The 17,519-nt window shown below is 48.8% G+C and overlaps 1 protein-coding gene across 1 annotated transcript in view; it reads left to right on the forward strand.

Moving 5' to 3' along the window:
• Positions 1 to 2,644: 2,644 nt before the first annotated feature.
• Positions 2,645 to 17,519, forward strand: part of MYH16 (myosin heavy chain 16) — a 57,290-nt gene continuing 42,415 nt past the window's right edge. Inside the window, 11 exon segments of the mRNA XM_075994846.1 lie at positions 2,645 to 2,854; positions 6,796 to 6,939; positions 9,893 to 10,049; positions 10,707 to 10,734; positions 11,049 to 11,142; positions 11,837 to 11,929; positions 12,828 to 12,891; positions 13,270 to 13,368; positions 15,211 to 15,316; positions 16,138 to 16,274; positions 16,650 to 16,918. Of these exon segments, the coding sequence (XP_075850961.1) occupies positions 2,645 to 2,854; positions 6,796 to 6,939; positions 9,893 to 10,049; positions 10,707 to 10,734; positions 11,049 to 11,142; positions 11,837 to 11,929; positions 12,828 to 12,891; positions 13,270 to 13,368; positions 15,211 to 15,316; positions 16,138 to 16,274; positions 16,650 to 16,918 (1,401 nt within the window).

Genomic DNA, 17,519 nt, shown 5'->3' on the forward strand with positions numbered 1-17,519 from the left:
GACAGGAGTGTTTTAGATGCAAGGGGGCCTTTGGTGGGGGTCTTGACCAAGCAAGAGGCTGGTGGCCACTGAAAGGTAGTACTGGTATCAGAGATCTGGACATCCTTCAGGGTAGCACCTGGTGGGAGGGGTCTGTGCCCAGGCTGCCAGGCCAGGACAATAGCAATGGCACCTCCACTTGCAGCTCACAGCAGAACCACTGTTTTTTTTTGTTTTGTTTTGTTTTGTTTTAAAAAAAGCAGGCCAATTGGTATAAACAAGGGAGAATTTCTCGCCCCCACTGTCCCCACTGGAACAATTGAAAAGGAATTCAAGCCTCAGATGTGGGCAGATGTTTTCTTTTCAAGGCAAGTCAAAGGCATCTTAATCTGACTTTGCTGATACTTGAATTTCCTTTGCATGAGAATTTTGGTCTCCTGTCCCTGGTGACTTCTATGTATGTTAAGCAGAACCAGGGAAATGGAACAGCAAAGAAACCAAAAAATCAAAAATGCAGTTGAGCACGGCAGGGGCAACAAATGACAAAAGGAAGTTTACATTGAGCAATTGTAGCTTCCAGAAGGCATGCTGGGTTGGAGGGAAGCTGAAGGAGGTGTCGGCACTGCCCAAGGTGGCTCCTGGCAGAGCTAAGTAGGAGCTGGGTCTCCTAGATACTGAAAGAAAATTGCTCGATGCTATTGGCAGAAGCCAGGACTCCCAGCCCAGTGCTCCCTGAAGATAGGACATGGGAAGGATTAGGCAGGAGTTCTTAACTGGGAGCCCTGGCATCTTCAATGAGAAAACAATTCCATTGTGATTTTCAATAGCTTCAACTGAAATGTGTCGTCTCCTCCCCTTTATAACACAGTCTCTTATTAATTACAGCCTTATTAGTAGGGCCCAGAAGACACTGGTATTTTCATATCAAATTATTATTATGGTTACAGATGTCTCAAAATGTCATTAATTCTCATTGCTGCTTCAAAACCAGTGCTTGTTAGACCTGCTGCTAGATCGAGTTATTCCATGCGTTTATAAAGAGACACATATATACTGTATCATGCATCTTTAATATTTGGTTAATTATATTTTAATGTCACTTGTTTCCCTGGTAATCCTATGTATTTTATTACTTCAATTTGACATATTTGGTCCAAGGGGACCCCAGGCATCACCAGGCAACCAAAGGGGTCCGCAGCCCACGAGGGCACAAGACCCCCACTCTTCTTCCTTCATTTCTTGTTTTCTGTGCAATGGCTCAGCTTTGGGGACACAGAACCTGGGCTCCAGCAGAACTGGCTAAGACAGGCCCCACGGGGATAGCATACCTGGCTTTGCCTCCGGCACTGGCTGCACTGACTCAGCCTCTTTTAGAAAGGGAGGGGCCTTGGCAGGCAACACGGTGGCACAGCACAGCAGGGACCTTGGGCATGGTCGGGAGACCTCCCGCTCTCCAGCAGGGTTATGTGAAGACACAGGCTGTATTCTTGGCCTGGAGAACAGCAGCACTGACAAAGGGTCTCAGAACCACATTCTCCCTGAAACTTCGAGAAGGTTCTTCACCCCCAAGACACATTGAGGAAGCTTCTCTCTTTGTTCCCTTGAATCCCCGGTTCCCCTCCCTTCTAGGGGTTCAGTGAATCCATATGGAGTTTGGAAATCAAGAGGCCTCTGTTTGACCCTAGCTTGTCCTTGTTTCAGGAAAGACAGTCACTGACTGAGGCAATCATTTTGTACCAGGAACCTGCCTGGTAGCTGGTGAAGCCTGTGGACCCCTGCTCAGATTAGTGGATTTTTTTTTTTTTTGAGACAGAATCTTACTCTGTTGCCCTGGATAGAGTGCAATATTGTCAGCCTAGCTCACAGCAACCTCAAACTCCTGAGCTGAAGCGATCCTCCTGCCTTGGCCTCCCAGACTGCTGGGATTATAGGCATGCACCACCATGCCCAGCCAGATTAGTGTTTTTAAATACAAAGAATAAAATACATAGAGCTACCAAGGAAACAAATGATATTGAAATACTGTTATGAAAATATTAAAAATTAATTTGTGATGTGGTAATAATAAATGTCCTTCGTTATTAATAAATTTAAATAACAACATCTCACTGAGACTCTAAAGAGACCCTAACTTCAAAGTTGAGATGAGGATAAATAATACCTTGCAATGTTTGTGCCCACTCTAAAATGAAAGAACCCCTCTGATTTCTGTGGAGAGCAAGATAGGCTGTGCTGGCCCTATGGTGGCTGTGGCCTCTGTTCATACCTGAAGGGAAGTAAAAACCAAGTGAAAATTGTTTTCCTGTCCCATTTTGTGGGCCCTGATTAAAAACTCTTGGTTCCATCTCTCCTTGCTCTGGTCTCCTCCATAAAATGGGCTTCCCGATCCCCAGCATGCAGCCTGGGAGTCCGGAGCGTATGAGATGGCAGATGCAGAAGCATTTTGTTGTGTGGGGCACCCCGCTGTGGGGAGTTATTTGCTGATTTCTTAGTCTTGGTTATGAAGACCTAATGGTACCAAGACAGCCAAAGTGACAATCGGGAAGCAAGCCCTTGTCTCTCCCAGGGCGTCTGCTCTAGCCTGTGCCTGCCTCCCCCACAGCACCCAGGGAAGCCCAGGCTCCTGCCCTCGGTTCCGTCCTGCTCCTCCCTCAGCCAAGCCACGATGCCTGGTGGGTACAAAGGGGAATGTGGGGACAATGTGGATCCCATGTCCTTCCTGGCACCTCCCGACAAGGAGAGGATTGAAGCCATGAACAAACCCTACGACATTAAGAGGTCCTGCTGGGTCAAAGACGAGAAGGAGGGCTTCATCCCTGGGGAGATCCAGTCTGAACAGGGTGACCAAGTCACTGTGAAGACCATCACCAACCAGGTGAGTGGGAAATGACCTCCAGGAGTAAATTGACCTTGGCAGTAGCAGGCACCCAGGCCTCCTCTGGACCTGCTTCTGCCCAAGGGGCAGGGGAGCAAAAAGAGTAGATGTCTCTAAGTCCCACATGCGGGGATCAACTCCAGACTCAACTACACTCAAGCTGTGTGACCCTGGGCAAGATGATTTTCCTCTCTGAGGCTCCATCACAATAGAGATCCTGACATGACAAGAATCTCACGCAGGATCTATTTTCTAAGAGTCAGAGTGAGCACCCCACCCATCCGCAGTCTCCCAGTGTGCTGTGGCCTAAGGTGGCATGAGGAACTCGAAACAGGACCCCAAACACCCTAACTCAACTGTGGGAGTAACAGGTGGTGTTTCTCAAGCCCCTTGTTGCATAGCGGTAGTGTGCTGGACCCAACCTGGCTTATGAAGACACAACACTAAACATTCAGGGACTCTACAGCCAGTTGTTAAACCTGTGATAGCTTGCTAGTGGCCATGGTGGGAGTATTTACACCATGGAAATTGGCAAAGGCTACAGATCAGGGATTTTCCCCCCCTAGACAGCTGGTTGACCAACACACCCCTCTCTCTTCTGGTCCACATTGCATCTGATCATGAGGTATGACTTGAGTGGATAGAAAATTTTTAAACCCCTACCCTGTGGCTGACCCCTAGTGAGGCACTTGACAATTTGTTTAATCCTCTGACAACCTTATGTAGTAGAATTTATTGACCCAATTTTGCAGAGAAGGGAAATTGAGGATCAAATGTACCTGAGGTTACTGGGGCAAGGTCGCTAAGATAGCAAATGAGGAACTTGGATCCAAACCTGCGGCATCTGGCTCCAGTGCTGGTTCTCCCTCTACATTGCCATACCGCCTTTCCACGGCGGGCTACCAAAGGGGAGGGGGAGGTCAGTCCCTGGTTAATTTTCATGAATAAAAAAACCTAGAGATCTTTGATGACCAGAATAAACAACCACTCCGTTTTTCTCTGTGCCCGCCTTCGACGGGCGTGGCAGTAAAAAGACAGGGAGGCTGGAGCCACAGGGAGATGTGAAAGTCAAGCTTAATTCTCAGGAGAAACATACTTTTCAGAGGGGACAGGATTGCAGTGAGAAATGATGTGACAACACTTAACTTCCTTGAGTATGCGCAGTGGACAGGGCCAGCGAGTGGGTTTGGGACAGAACAAATGGAGCCTCTGGTGCTGACTCACCTGGCTCCTATGAGAAAGTCAAAGACCCCAGTTCCTCTACTGGGGCTGAAAGGGAAGTGCCCGCATGGGGGCGAGGACCAGAGATCTGAAAACTACGGAAAATGGACTCCAAGTAGAACGCAGCCTGATTTACTATGGGCGCGGAGATCACTACTAGGTGGATTTTCCAAAACTGCCAAGATTTCAGATGATCTGCTTGTTATACTCATACATTATTACAAGTCCCAGAAATCCCAGTATATATTCAGGCTGTACATCTAAAGCTGCAGGCAGCTAAGACATATTTATTTTCTGAATCATGTCTGAAGCTTTGATCCCAGATGCCAGGACTTAGGAGCTGGAGGTAGTTTTCATTCATAGATGAAGAAATTGGGGTGCAGTATGGGGAGAGGATCTGTCCACCTTGCACAGGAGCCCACATATCTACTGCTGAACACTCACTGCTACTTCCTTTTTATCTTCTTTGCTTGCTTGCTTTTAATTTTATCCTTCAAGGTGGTTTGGTGGGAGCAAGGAAATGTCTTTAAAAAAAATGGAAAAGTTCATTACTATTTTGGAACCACTACTAGCACTCAAGGCAGAGAGATATGAGTCACATCCCTGAAAAATGTCCCCCAGATCAAAGAGCGAGTTCTGTTCAGCTACCAGGATGGATTGGGCTGGAGGAAAAGCACAGGTCAGAGGTACTCTGTAATACAGGGAGGGGATGTTGTAGTTTACAAGGTATTTTCGCATGATTCCACTTAGGTCCATGTAATTCTCTCAGCAATCAGCCAAGGAGGCCACTGTTACCCCCACTTCAGAGGGGACGCAATGAAGGCTGTTATGATCTCAGAAGTCCTTCCCCATCCCAAGTCACATGGTGCCATGGGGCTGGACTGGGAGTTGAGTCCATTGGATGCTCCACTCCTGCTACTTCCAGGACACCAGAGGGCGTGTGGCACCCTGGGCCAGAAGCCATGTGGCTATGACAGCTCTATTTCATAAACATGTGCTGCTGTGTCTTTTTTTTTTTAACCATTTACAAATATGTTTAATAGCAGCAGTTTTTTATATTAAAGAAAAGCAAAGTTCAAAGGCCCAGCAATAATTACGTTTAACACTTGATATACATATGAACAAAGACATAAGGCTACGGAGTAACACTGGATTTAAATAAAGGTATTATAGGTATAATTAACTATAACTTATTTTATGAATAAATAAGAAAAAAGTCACTGGCTGAAAGGAATACCAGACCACCTCTACTCCCTGCCAACCAGGCAGACTTCCCACTATTAGACCTTGCCAGGCAATGACCACATGCCACACCATTAGCCCTGCTGGTTCAGAGGAAACAGTGTTTAGCCTGTGGCTCTACGATCTTCATCCTAACCTAGTTCTGGCTTCCAGGAGCCCAATCCATGCCTTTGGTCACCTGAGACATTTAATCAACATCAACACCTCTGCCGGTTTCAACCTTAAATGCCACCACCCACCAGAGAGGAGGCTCTCGCTAGATTCTAAATCTGTTATTTAAATTACTTTTCAATTAAAAAGAGAGATAAAGAGAGAAGACATTTATCAGAATAAGGCCACCCTAGGAATGTGCTTAAGGTCTCCATTCAGCTTTTGGATAATGGATGAAATTATAAATAATAAACATAACCTTTTCCCCAAGTGTGAGGCTACACCAGCAGCTTCTGAGGTTGGTCTATAGTGTTCAGAAAGACACATTGCCTAAAGGGTCAGGCTAGTGATATATTAATAGCTCCATCCATCCAAATATCTAATCATCCAAACATCCATCCATCCATCCATCCATCCAAACAGCCACCATTCATTCATCTATCCAACCATCCACTCAAACATCCACCCATCCAAACATCTACTCATCCATATTTCTAAACATCCATCCTTCCAAACACTTATCTATCAATCCATCCATACATACATATATACATACATCTGCAAATGAGGCCTTGCCAACCACCAGTGGGTGGACACGCAGCATCCAGCACTGGTCCTTCCCTCCTCTTGAGTTTCACGGTGGGGTCCATGTGAGGGAGCAGCCTGTACTCCTGTTAGAGGATGGTTGTAGCACTTCCCAGAGCACAGAGTAGATGAATGATACCAAGTTTTCCAGGCAACCACAATTAAGCTGAGGCAACACTCAGGGTTCTGGCCATCCCCAAATGGTCCCCCATCAATGACCAAGGACAACTGAGACCAGAGGTCTTAGAACTCTTCAACATTCAGAGGACTGGCCTGGGAGATGAGGTTGGAGCTAGTGACAGCAAGACATCCCCCCAAACACTGGGGCAAAGTCTCGTATAAAGGTATGGTCAGGAATCTGATGCCTACAAAGGGAGAAGAGGGGTTCAGGTTGCTGTTGAGGGCTTCTGAGGGTTTCATCACCAGGGTCACTGGTCCTGGCAACAGGCCTCTCAGGAGCCCCTCTGGTGCTCTCGCTGGGCAGTATCTGCAGATGTCGGCCACATGGCCCAGACTTATGGCCAGTGACTGAGTCTTGCAGCTCACTGGGCAGGCCAGGCCATACAGCATATTGGTGGGGACGCCTCTGTCCAGTTGGTGTGCTCAGGGCTTGTGGCCCACCCAGGCCCTAATACCCAGGAGCCACAACAGCCAGGGATCCATGGGCAGAGGAGGCAGCCACTCGGGGAACCCACAGGCCCCCTCACTCAACCTCACGCTGCTACTTTGTCTTGACCCCCCAGACGGTCACCGTGAAGAAGGAGGATATCCAGCAGATGAACCCGCCCAAATTCTACCAGGCCAGTGAAATGGCAGACATGACCTTCCTGAATGAGGCCAGCATCCTGGACAACCTGCGCCAGCGCTACATCAACATGAGGATCTATGTGAGTGCCCAGGATGGGGCTGAGGTGGGGAAGACAGGGGCCTGCAGATATTCTGCCCCTCTTTTGAAAAAGGGATACCTGCTCCACCCTCCCTATTCCTAATGCATATTATCACTCAGACAAGGGCACAGACATGATAGAACTTCCACCCAAGCCTTCAGCATCTCAGTAATGGCAACATCTCCATGGGCAGCTGAAATACTTTGTACTGAGACTGTCACTCAGAAATCTTCCTCCTCATGCTCCTCCCCACTTCCTCAAATGCTCCAATCAAAACATCATTTTCTCCATGGCGATTTCCAAACATACATCAATCCACTCATCCATCCATTCATCCATCCATCCATCCACATATCCATCCATCCAAATATCCATTCATCCATCTATCCAAACATCCATCCCCTCAAACATCCATTCATCCATCCATCCATCCATCCAAACATCCACCCATTCATCCATCCAAACATCCACCCATACATCCATCCAAACATCCACCCACCCATCCACCCATCCAGACATCCAACCATCTAGCCAGACAAAAACATGAGGAAATGTGATTTAAATGTAGCCTGAGGGACTTAGGAAGAACAACAGGCTGCATCCTTGAAAGAGTTTGGTTTCTGTTTGTCTGAGGTGATGACCAAAGTGGTTTACAATCAGTCTTCTAAGTGTCTTGGAAATCCTAAGACAGAGGATGATTTCCTCAAGGTGCTGGTGACTACATTCCCAAGTGGATTGTAAGTTTTGGTGTTTGTTTCTCCATATGTCTTTACTAAAGAGGAAAGGTGCTTGTCTGATAGGAATAGGTGAGGTGCACCTGATTTCAAGGTCGAGGCCATGAAGGATTTCCCTGCCTGGGTTTGTGGCTGCTGCACCCCACTCCCCTCATCCTCCTTTACTGCCTTGTTGGTCCTGGATTCAGGCCCCTGCAGCACCATAGCCCAGGAGGTGCTGGAAGGTCTCTGGAATGCTTTTGTGGATACCTGCCAGGCCTGGAGGCTACCAGGGCATTCTCTGACCACTGGTCTAGGAAGAGCTACTTGCACCCTTGGCCGGGTCTGGAGCCTGGACTGATAATATTGGTGTCAGTGGGCTCCATGGCCAAGCTCAGGGCTGGGCTTACTCGGGCCTGCTCTGCAGCCAAGCCCTTGCTTCTTGAGGATGGCCACTGTGTCTTCCGGCTAAGGGACTGCAGGCTCCGCGGAGTGTGACCTGAGGGACCAGGGCAGGGAGAAACTTCTGACATCAAAGCACCTCGATGGAATCACTAGTTGAACAACTCTGGCAGGCAAGGGCTGCTCTCACAGCCCCAAATGCTTCCCTCTCATACCTCTCCTGACCAAAATGCAGATGGAGCTGGCTTCCGCGCCACCATCTGTCCCCACACCAGAGCTGAGACGGGCTGGAGGGGAATTGTGACCCAGTGGCTGCAGTCCCAGGATGGGACGCTGCTTGTCATACTCTCAGCTCTCCCATGGGGTCTTGTTCATCTTCTCTTTGCTACTTTTTCTTCAGATTATGTTCTATTTAATAAGTTTCTTCTTAAAAACTCAGTTATGCTATGGAGAAGCTGGGTGAGGCACTTGGACCAAAATGGAAGGGTTTAAAGTTGAATTGAGAAGAGGCACATGGCAGAAGCATCAGCAGTCAGTGCGACCGTGCAGCAACAAGAAGGGAAAGTTTGAGGCCGGGCACAGTGGCTCACGCCTGTAATCCTAGCTCTCTGAGAGGCCGAGGCGGGCAGATTGCTCGAGGTCAGGAGTTCGAAACCAGCCTGAGCAAGAGCGAGACCCTGTCTCTACTATAAAATAGAAAGAAATTAATTGGCCAACTAATATATATACAAAAAATTAGCCGGGCATGGTGGTGAATGCCTGTAGTCCCAGCTACTTGGGAGGCTGAAGCAGGAGGATTGCTTGAGCCAGGAGTGTGAAGTTGCTGTGAGCTAGGCTGACGCCATGGCACTCACTCTAGCCTAGGCAACAAAGCGAGACTCTGTTTCAAAAAAAAAAAGAAGGGAAAGTTTGGGACACGTTGATTTGGCCATTTCTTGTCTGCACTTATTCTCCCTCCCCTCAGATAATTTCTTTTACTACTTTGTTGGTTTCTCTGTCTTTTTTTTTTTGCATGGAGTGATTTCTTACCAAATTGCGATCTTGGAGTGAAAAGAGAAGTTGGGGTCTCTTTTTAAGACTAGGTCAAACCCAGCTTCCCATCAGTAGGGAACTATGTCCACATAGTGAGGACTCTGCAGCTCCAAAATCACCCCAGAAGTGTCACACTGGACCCTCATGGACAATTTCTCAGATATATTAAGTGAAAAAGGCAAGACATAAAACAGTACTGTAGAATACCATCTTTTGTTCTATAAACAAGGGGAAGGGGCTAAGAATGTGTCTGTGGATTTGTTTTACATGCATCAAAAACCACAGAAGAGGGTATAAGAAACTAGGTCCTTTTGCTGTGTATGTGTCCACATAGTGACTGTGTTACCTGTTCAAATACAGATGGCCTCCGGCATATGATGGTTTAACTTAATGATTTTCTGACTTTACAATGGCACAAAAGCAATACCCATTCGGTACACTCCTCGATTTACAATGGGGCTACATCTAAATAAACTCATCATATGTTGAAAATATCATAAGTCAACTTACAGTACAACATTTCTCACTTACCATGTGCTCATCTGGATGTAACTCTAACATAAATCAAGGAGCATCTGTCATCAAACAAAAGAAAAAAAATACATATTAAAGAGAAAGCTCATCTTGCTCAATGAATAGAGACTCAGACAGGCATAGGTTTTGCCCCCAGAAGACTCATTTTGTTCACAGCCTGCTCTGCGATAGGCTGGGGCCTGGAGGGACTCAGCCGAGGGAAGAGGGACTCAGCTGAGGGAAGAGGGCCCCAGGAGGTCGGCCAGCTAACCATCTTCCTTTCCTCCTGCTAGACCTACTCGGGCCTGTTCTGCGTGACAGTCAACCCCTACAGGTGGCTGCCCATCTATGGGGCCCACATGGCCAACATGTACAAGGGCAAGAAGCGCACAGAGATGCCGCCCCACCTCTTCTCCATCTCTGACAACGCCTACCATGACATGCTCATGGGTGCGTGGGGGCAAGGGCTGCTGGGGCTGGGGTAGCGGGAGACAAGCTTTCCTTTGCCATTGTGGCTCCATGAGCATTGGAACCGCTGCTGCCTCATCCCAGTCCTGACCCGGCACCACCCATTGAAGTTCTTTGCTAGATATTGAGCAGCTACAGTAGCAGCTGCATGTGATATTAACACCACGTGCTAGTGCTCAGTGAATGCACACAGCACCCTTCAGGCACCAGCCCTACCGCACACCCTATCTCATTTAAGCTTCACAAACCCATGGGATGCCAAGGTAAGTAACTTGCCCAGAACTCAAGTCAACACCCTTAACCATTATCTGGACGATTTTTGCCGAATGGTATAGTGACTCCTTTATGTGATTTTTGTGACCATTTCTCTTTATGTTGCTTATGACTGGGTAGCTTTATGATCCAAGAGAACTGGCTGGTAGAAACTGGCTGATAAATTCTTGGCCCTTTCTATAGACTGCTGTGGTGGACATGTGGTCACACAAAACTGGGTTTTTGGCCTCCAAGTGCAGCCAAGGCCACGATCTGAGCTGGTTGGGACTTGGGGAAGGGCTGAATGTTTGGCTGGGGTATCATCAAATGCCTACTTTCTAAATGTTTCCTAATTACATCTTCCTGTTGCTGTTTTCTTCCCTACAGAGCGTGAAAATCAGTCTATGCTAATCACGTAAGTGTCTCTTCTGTCTCTCAGTCTATACACATATAATTAGGTCTCTGTCTTATACATGTAATTAAGCCTTCTTAGAATTAATTGGGGGATATTGTAGGGAACTTTGCAGGCAGTGAGTGGGCTCAACAGGGCGAGTAAGGCTGCACCTGCTAACCCGAGGGGGACTCTGCACCCCTAGGGCCTCCCCACCTGCCTATCTGTCTAGGCCAGGGGCACAATGTGACTAGAAATGTATACTTCCTGTTGCTTCCTTTTCTTGGCCAATGCACTCTCTTCTGGCATTTCTTTCCACTCCCGTTTTCTACCCACAGTGGAGAATCCGGAGCTGGCAAGACTGAGAACACGAAGAAGGTGATCCAGTACTTCGCCAACATTGGAGGGACTGGCAAGCCCTCCGATAAGAAGGTACAGCTGACAGGGTGGACTCAGGGTCCATTTCCCATCTTCCAAGTTCTGCAACACACAGCAGAGCCTGTGAGACCTTCACAGTGGCTCTAGGGGTCAGGGTCATCTTACAGATGATGACATTGAGGCTGGAGAAAAGCGACTTGGCTGGGGTCACACAGGGAGAAGGTGACCATAGAGCAGGGTCTCCTCCCGCAGCACTGGTTCTGCTGCCCCAGGCCACATCTGCCCCCAGGAGGACACTGGCACAGGAGAGACAGGGAAGGGGGCTCTGCCTTAAGCTGCTTCTGTAGGCTGTGGCTGTCCCAGGGGCACAAGGAGCACAGACTGGACTAGCAGCAGCTATAAAAAGCCGACAGAGCATAGGAGAGCTCCCGAGGGAGACCAAGGATGCACAAGGAGGGAGGCGGCACTTTCAGGTTCACTCAGGGGTCTCCCCACGAACAGCAAAGTGAGGAAATAGCTGGGAATCAAGGAATCCCCCACCCACCTGACATTATGGAGCTGTAGAAGGACAGACATTGTCAGGCAGTGGCCATCTGCCCCAGGTCACTACATGTTGCCCCTCTGGCCCTGACTTCCCAGCAGCCCCAAGGCCGCTCCCCTCCTGGGTCCCTGGCACATAAGGCACTGTCATTAGCAAGCTCAGTCCCTCAGCCCTGGTCACCCCACCTTGGGTTTCTCTCAGGGACAGGGGTCCCTGGAGGATCAAATCATCCAGGCCAACCCTGTGCTGGAGGCCTTCGGGAACGCCAAGACCACCAGGAACAACAATTCCTCTCGCTTCGTAAGTGTGAACCCAGGGGTGATAGGACAGGAGCCATGACCCTGTTCTAGGTGAAGAAATGGGGGTTGATTTAAGTGAACTTGAAGGGAAAGAGGAAATCCCAGGCATCTCCTTCCCAGAGATTTTTAAGTTGTGCTAATTAGGACCTAATCAGTGAACAGAACCTACTTCAGTATTTCAATCAAGGGGCTTTGATGCAGAGATTCTCAGCTGTGGGAAGCTGCGACCCCCTGGAAGGACGTAGGAGAGGTGCTGTTCCTGGGCCCCGGTGGATTCTGAAACCAGCGTGGCTGGCCTTCCGGCGGGAGCTGGAAACACCAGGGAAACTCAGCACCATCTGAGGTGCCGCCCAAGGAGGAGCCACACCTGGCCTTCCGTCCAGCCTCGCTAGCCTGCTCTGGGGCCTCCCATGGCAGAGCCCAGGGAGCTGGCAGGAACCCCCAGGGAAACAGGGCTGAGGCCAGCGGGTGAGGGACAGAGGTGAAGGCAGATAGGCCGAGGAGCAGCCAAGACCGAAACAGATTCCTGTCTCCAGGAGAATTCATTGGTGACTCTACCACAAGTCAGGAAGAAGAAGGGGCTGTCTCTTGATAAGGAGATTCGGCACAGTTCCCACCACCTAGCTGGCCAAATTCCCATGATGCCTGGCCTCTGAGCAGAATCCCAAAGGATCTCGGCCCCTTCTGCTGAGCACTCCCTTCCCCCACAAATGCCCCAAACCACAGACCCTAGATTCAGCCTCTGAGTCCTTCCTCATGGGAACTTCAAGGCTCTGCATACAACCCCATGTGCCCTGGTTATATCCCGAACAGTGACTCTTGGCTAAATCCAGGCCGCGTATTGCTCTAAAGCTCTGGACAACCTCCCTCCTGACCACTACCCTCTCCTCCCTATTCAGGGCAAGTTCATCCGGATCCATTTCGGAACTACAGGCAAACTGGCTGGAGCTGACATCGAGAGCTGTAAGTCAGGCCCTTGTGGCGGGCTCGTCCAGGCAGGACCAGCCACATAACTTGTGAGGCCCAGTGCAAAATGAAAATGAAGGGCTCTTGTTCAAAATGCATTAAGAGTTTCAAAACAGCAACAGAGGAGCATTAAAACAAGTGTGAAGCCCTTCTGAGTGCGGCCTATTAGTGCCCAGGAGACAGCCCTCCTCGAAGGCCTCCCCAAGGGCAGTCGGGCCCTCAAGGCTGTGCCTCGGGAGAGGGGAGAGTGGAGCCCACCGCTGGCAACCTGGCCACTGCACTGGGCTTTAGAGAGGGGTTCCTGCTTTCCATGGAACCCTGAACTCCAGGGAGACGGCTCTGTTCTCACTAGTGTCTTTGCTTCTTCTCATTCAGATCTCTTAGAGAAATCTCGTGTCATCTCACAGCAAGCAGCTGAGAGAGGCTACCACATTTTCTACCAGATTCTCTCAAACAAGAAGCCTGAACTTGTTGGTAAAAATCTTTACATTCGTCTGCCTGCCCCGAACTCACTTTTCCTCTTTTCAATCATGAAAAGAATTCCCGCATGCAAAGGGTCATGTGTCACCTCTGTGGTCCTATGACAATCCCTTCAGTTTAAAGTTCTGTGAATGCGTCACAGGGAACTTTCTGAAAGTTATACTTGCACATCTTGTCCTCACAGTAGCCATATGAGGCTCAACACTGTTGTTGGCCCATTTCACCGATAAGGTTTTTGGCTGCCTGCAACTCATGGCTGAGACATGGACCTGGGACAGGAGGCTTTAGATCCCCCTGAGACTGGGACCTGCTCTCTCTGAGTCTGACGCGTAGGTAGTGGCAGAGGTGTCCAGCCAGGACCATGATTAGCCCTGCCAGTGCTTGCATGCTCAGTAACAACAGGCTCCCCCTGGGCGGACACAGTCCACACTGGGTGCACAGCTCGGAGAGCAGAGTGCTCTCACCCACTCAACTTGATGCCCTTGTGCGGGCACCAACATGGCCAACTGTCCATGGCAGATCTGCTCAGGACATAAGGTGGGAAGGGGGATGAGGACTCAATCTTCCACAGGCACACCTCCTAACCCAGCCAGAGATGAGGGCATTGGGCACCATCCCCCACCCACAGAGAGCTTTATTTGTGTTGAACTAAGTATATTTTTATATTAATGAATGGCATTTTGAAATTAGAAGCCTTCACATAAAAATCTAATTTCCTAGGTTCTCTTAGATTAGCAGAAGATCCAATATCTCTGAGTTTGCCCTCCCACCTGGTACTAATCAGGGCAGTTGAGTGGTGTTGGCTCCCCTGTCTGGTGCTCAAGCTCTCTTGTTAACCAAACTCCCCACCAAGCCCTATTGTCTCCCTCATGCTGGAGCAGAGTGGCAAATTTATCTTCCTTCTTGTGTTTTAGTTTTTCCCTTTAGGAGAGATAAAATGAAAAGGAAACATTTCTTATACCCATGTCTCCTTCCAAAAGTAAATATACAAAGACAGACCAAGAGGAGCACACATCTGAAGAAAAACAGAAATGAGTGTATTTCTTTATAAAAGTAACAATAGGGCCGGGCGCGGTGGCTCACGCCTGTAATCCTAACACTCTGGGAGGCCGAGGCAGGTGGATTGCTTGAGGTCAGGAGTTCGAAACCAGCCTGAGCAAGAGCGAGACCCTGTCTCTACTATAAATAGAAAGAAATTAATTGGCCAACTAATATATATTTATATATAGAAAAAATTAGCTGGGCATGATGGCACGTGCCTGTAGTCCCAGCTACTCAGGAGGCTGAGGCAGTAGGATTGCTTGAGCCCAGGAGTTTGAGGTTGCTGTGAGCTAGTCTGATGCCACGGCACTCACTCTAGCCTGGGCAACAAAGCAAGACTCTGTCTCAAAAAAAAAAAAAAAAAAAGTAACAATATTCCCATGTGTGTCACATGCAGACAATTGTATTGCTTGCGGCAGCCATTATATTGCCTTCTACATTGGTAGAAGACTCTGCTCTTCATAGGACAGAGGAGGGAGAGACATAAGAATTCATTATCCAAATATCTACTGGGTACTTACTAGATGCCAAGTACTGAGGCAAGTGACAGAGGATGCAGCCAAGTTCCTGTGACCCTCTTGCTGTTCTAAAGCTCCTTGCATGAGGCTGTTCAAGTCCCTCTGTGATTCTGGTGGTACCAGGTGGCAGGGACCATATTTCATTCGGCCCTGTAACTCTCACAATGCCCGCCGTCGTGCCTAGTATGTGAGAGGCATTTAGAGAAATTAGTTAGGAATGAAAGAGAATAAAACCATGTATCACCGAGCTGTTAACCTGCTTTGCTGCCCTTGGCAGAGAGCTTGCTGCTGGTCCCCAATGCTAAGCAATACCACTGGGTGAGCCAAGGCGTCACTGTGGTGGACAACATGGATGATGGGGAGGAGCTGCAGATCACAGACATGAGTGGGTGGGCATGGCTGATGCGGGACATGGGGAGACCTGGGATGGAAACTTTGGGGCCCTGCCTGCATGGCCATTGGAACCAGAGTGGGGGTGGGGTCCCACCCAGAGCTGTCAGACAACAGCCTGGATTCTTCCCTGGGGGTTTCTGGGGTTGCAGTTGGTGCTTATCCCAAGCCTATTGCAGCAAGCAGAGTTTCTCTTTGCAGCATCGAATTAGAATTCCACAGGGACGGAAGGGGCCATCAACTCCATACAACGTTCCTCCTCTGCAACCCGGCCACCTTACCACTAGAAGCAACTCTGCCACCTTACCACTCCCCACTGCACTCTCTGTCTCCTTCCCTCTTATGACACTGAGCACGTGGGACTTCCATTAAGATTTTTTGTGTACTAGGCCCTCTCTTCTCTGATGACAGAATCGAGTCCTGATTTACTTTTGCCTTCCCCTCTCCCAGTACCTAGCATGAAGCCTTAATAATAATAACAATGGTAGTAATAATAATAACCCCCTTTACTGAGCACTTATGGTGTGTCAAACACTAAATATTTTACACATCATTCTGATCTGTCCTGACAATCACTTAGTATCCCCATCTTATAGATAGCTAAACAGAGGCTGGAGGGATTAAATAAATAAAATAGCCAGATAGCAGAGAATCTGATATGGCCCCTCCATGTCCAGGGTGTGTCTGACTCTGGTGCCCACACCTGCCACAGTGGCCCTTTGGTGTGGCCCCACAGCGGCAGTCCCATGGCCTCTGCCACGTGGGATGAGAAGCCAGGAGTCACATGGCTTCTCCTCCCTGTTGCTTTGCAGGACGCCTTCGACGTGCTGGGCTTCAGTGCTGAGGAGAAGATAGGTGTCTATAAGCTGACGGGGGGCATCATGCACTTTGGGAACATGAAGTTCAAGCAGAAGCCCAGAGAGGAGCAAGCTGAAGTGGACACCACTGAGGGTGGGTGTTGGGCTGAGGCTGTTCAGGCACAAGGCAGCAAGTGGTGGGAGTTTTCTGCCCCCCACCTCAGGGCTTTGTGGCCATTTCAGAAACATGCCAGGTATTCTCAGGTGCCGTGGTGGCTGTAAACTGTGCATGTTCCTTGAACATTCAGACATCAATCTTCTTAGAGAGGCATGACAGAGAGTCAAGACTGGACCCTAATTTGCCACTTGACTTTGAGCAAGTGTGGATCCACCTCAGATCTTTGTTTTGTTGTGGGTCTCCTCCTGCTCCCTGTCACCTCCTCCCCAGACCACAGTAGGCAGTGTGAGGTTTCTCCTGGGCATGGCACCATCTTCCTGGTCCTCACCTGTATTTTCCCTCCCTGCTCAGTGGCTGACAAAGTCGCCCATCTCATGGGTCTCAATTCCGGTGAACTCCAGAAGGGCATCACCAGGCCCCTGGTCAAGGTGGGCAATGAGTTTGTGCAAAAAGGCCAGAACATGGATCAGTGCCACAACTCCATCGGGGCCCTGGGCAAGGCTATCTACGACAAGATGTTCAAGTGGCTGGTGGTCAGGATTAACAAGACTTTGGACACCAAGATGCGGAGGCAGTTCTTCATCGGGGTGCTGGACATTGCTGGCTTTGAGATCTTTGAGGTGTGCCTGGCCTCGTGTTTGGTTTTTGCCTTGGTGGGGCTGTCCTCCTTTTATAAGTGACTTTGCACTACGGTTCTCTTGTTTCTCACCTTGGACCCGGGGCAGACCAATCGATTTGCCACTAGATCTCTGATTCTTGGAGAAAATTCCATTTTCATTTCTATGGTGCCAAATCATAAAGAATGGTGTGAACTTAATGGATGGAATGAGTGGTGTGCCGAAGCCATCCTGTACTGGCTCACAACAGCTGATTATTAAATTTTCAGGAACTTTGGGAATTTTGTGAGCCAGTTTACATGTTCATAGCTTAAAATTAGCCATGGTATAAATATTTACACCATGGAAATTGACAAACTTATAGATGAGGATGAGAAAAAGTAGAGAGAGAGAGAAAAGAACTACCCACCGGCACACGATGGCTCAGATCCATACAGCATTTCAAGCAATTTCCACACTTAAAAGAAAATGGTTCTTTCCACAATTATCTCTGTTCACCACAAGAGGCTAGAGTTTGGCTGCCTGGGTTTCAGGTCCCTAAATTGTGCTGCATGGGGCTCGTGTTAAACTATTCTATGCCTCTGCAGGGGAGGGTAATGGAGAG

The sequence above is a fragment of the Microcebus murinus genome, chromosome 19, assembly GCF_040939455.1.
Source record: "Microcebus murinus isolate Inina chromosome 19, M.murinus_Inina_mat1.0, whole genome shotgun sequence".
NCBI lineage: Eukaryota > Metazoa > Chordata > Mammalia > Primates > Cheirogaleidae > Microcebus > Microcebus murinus.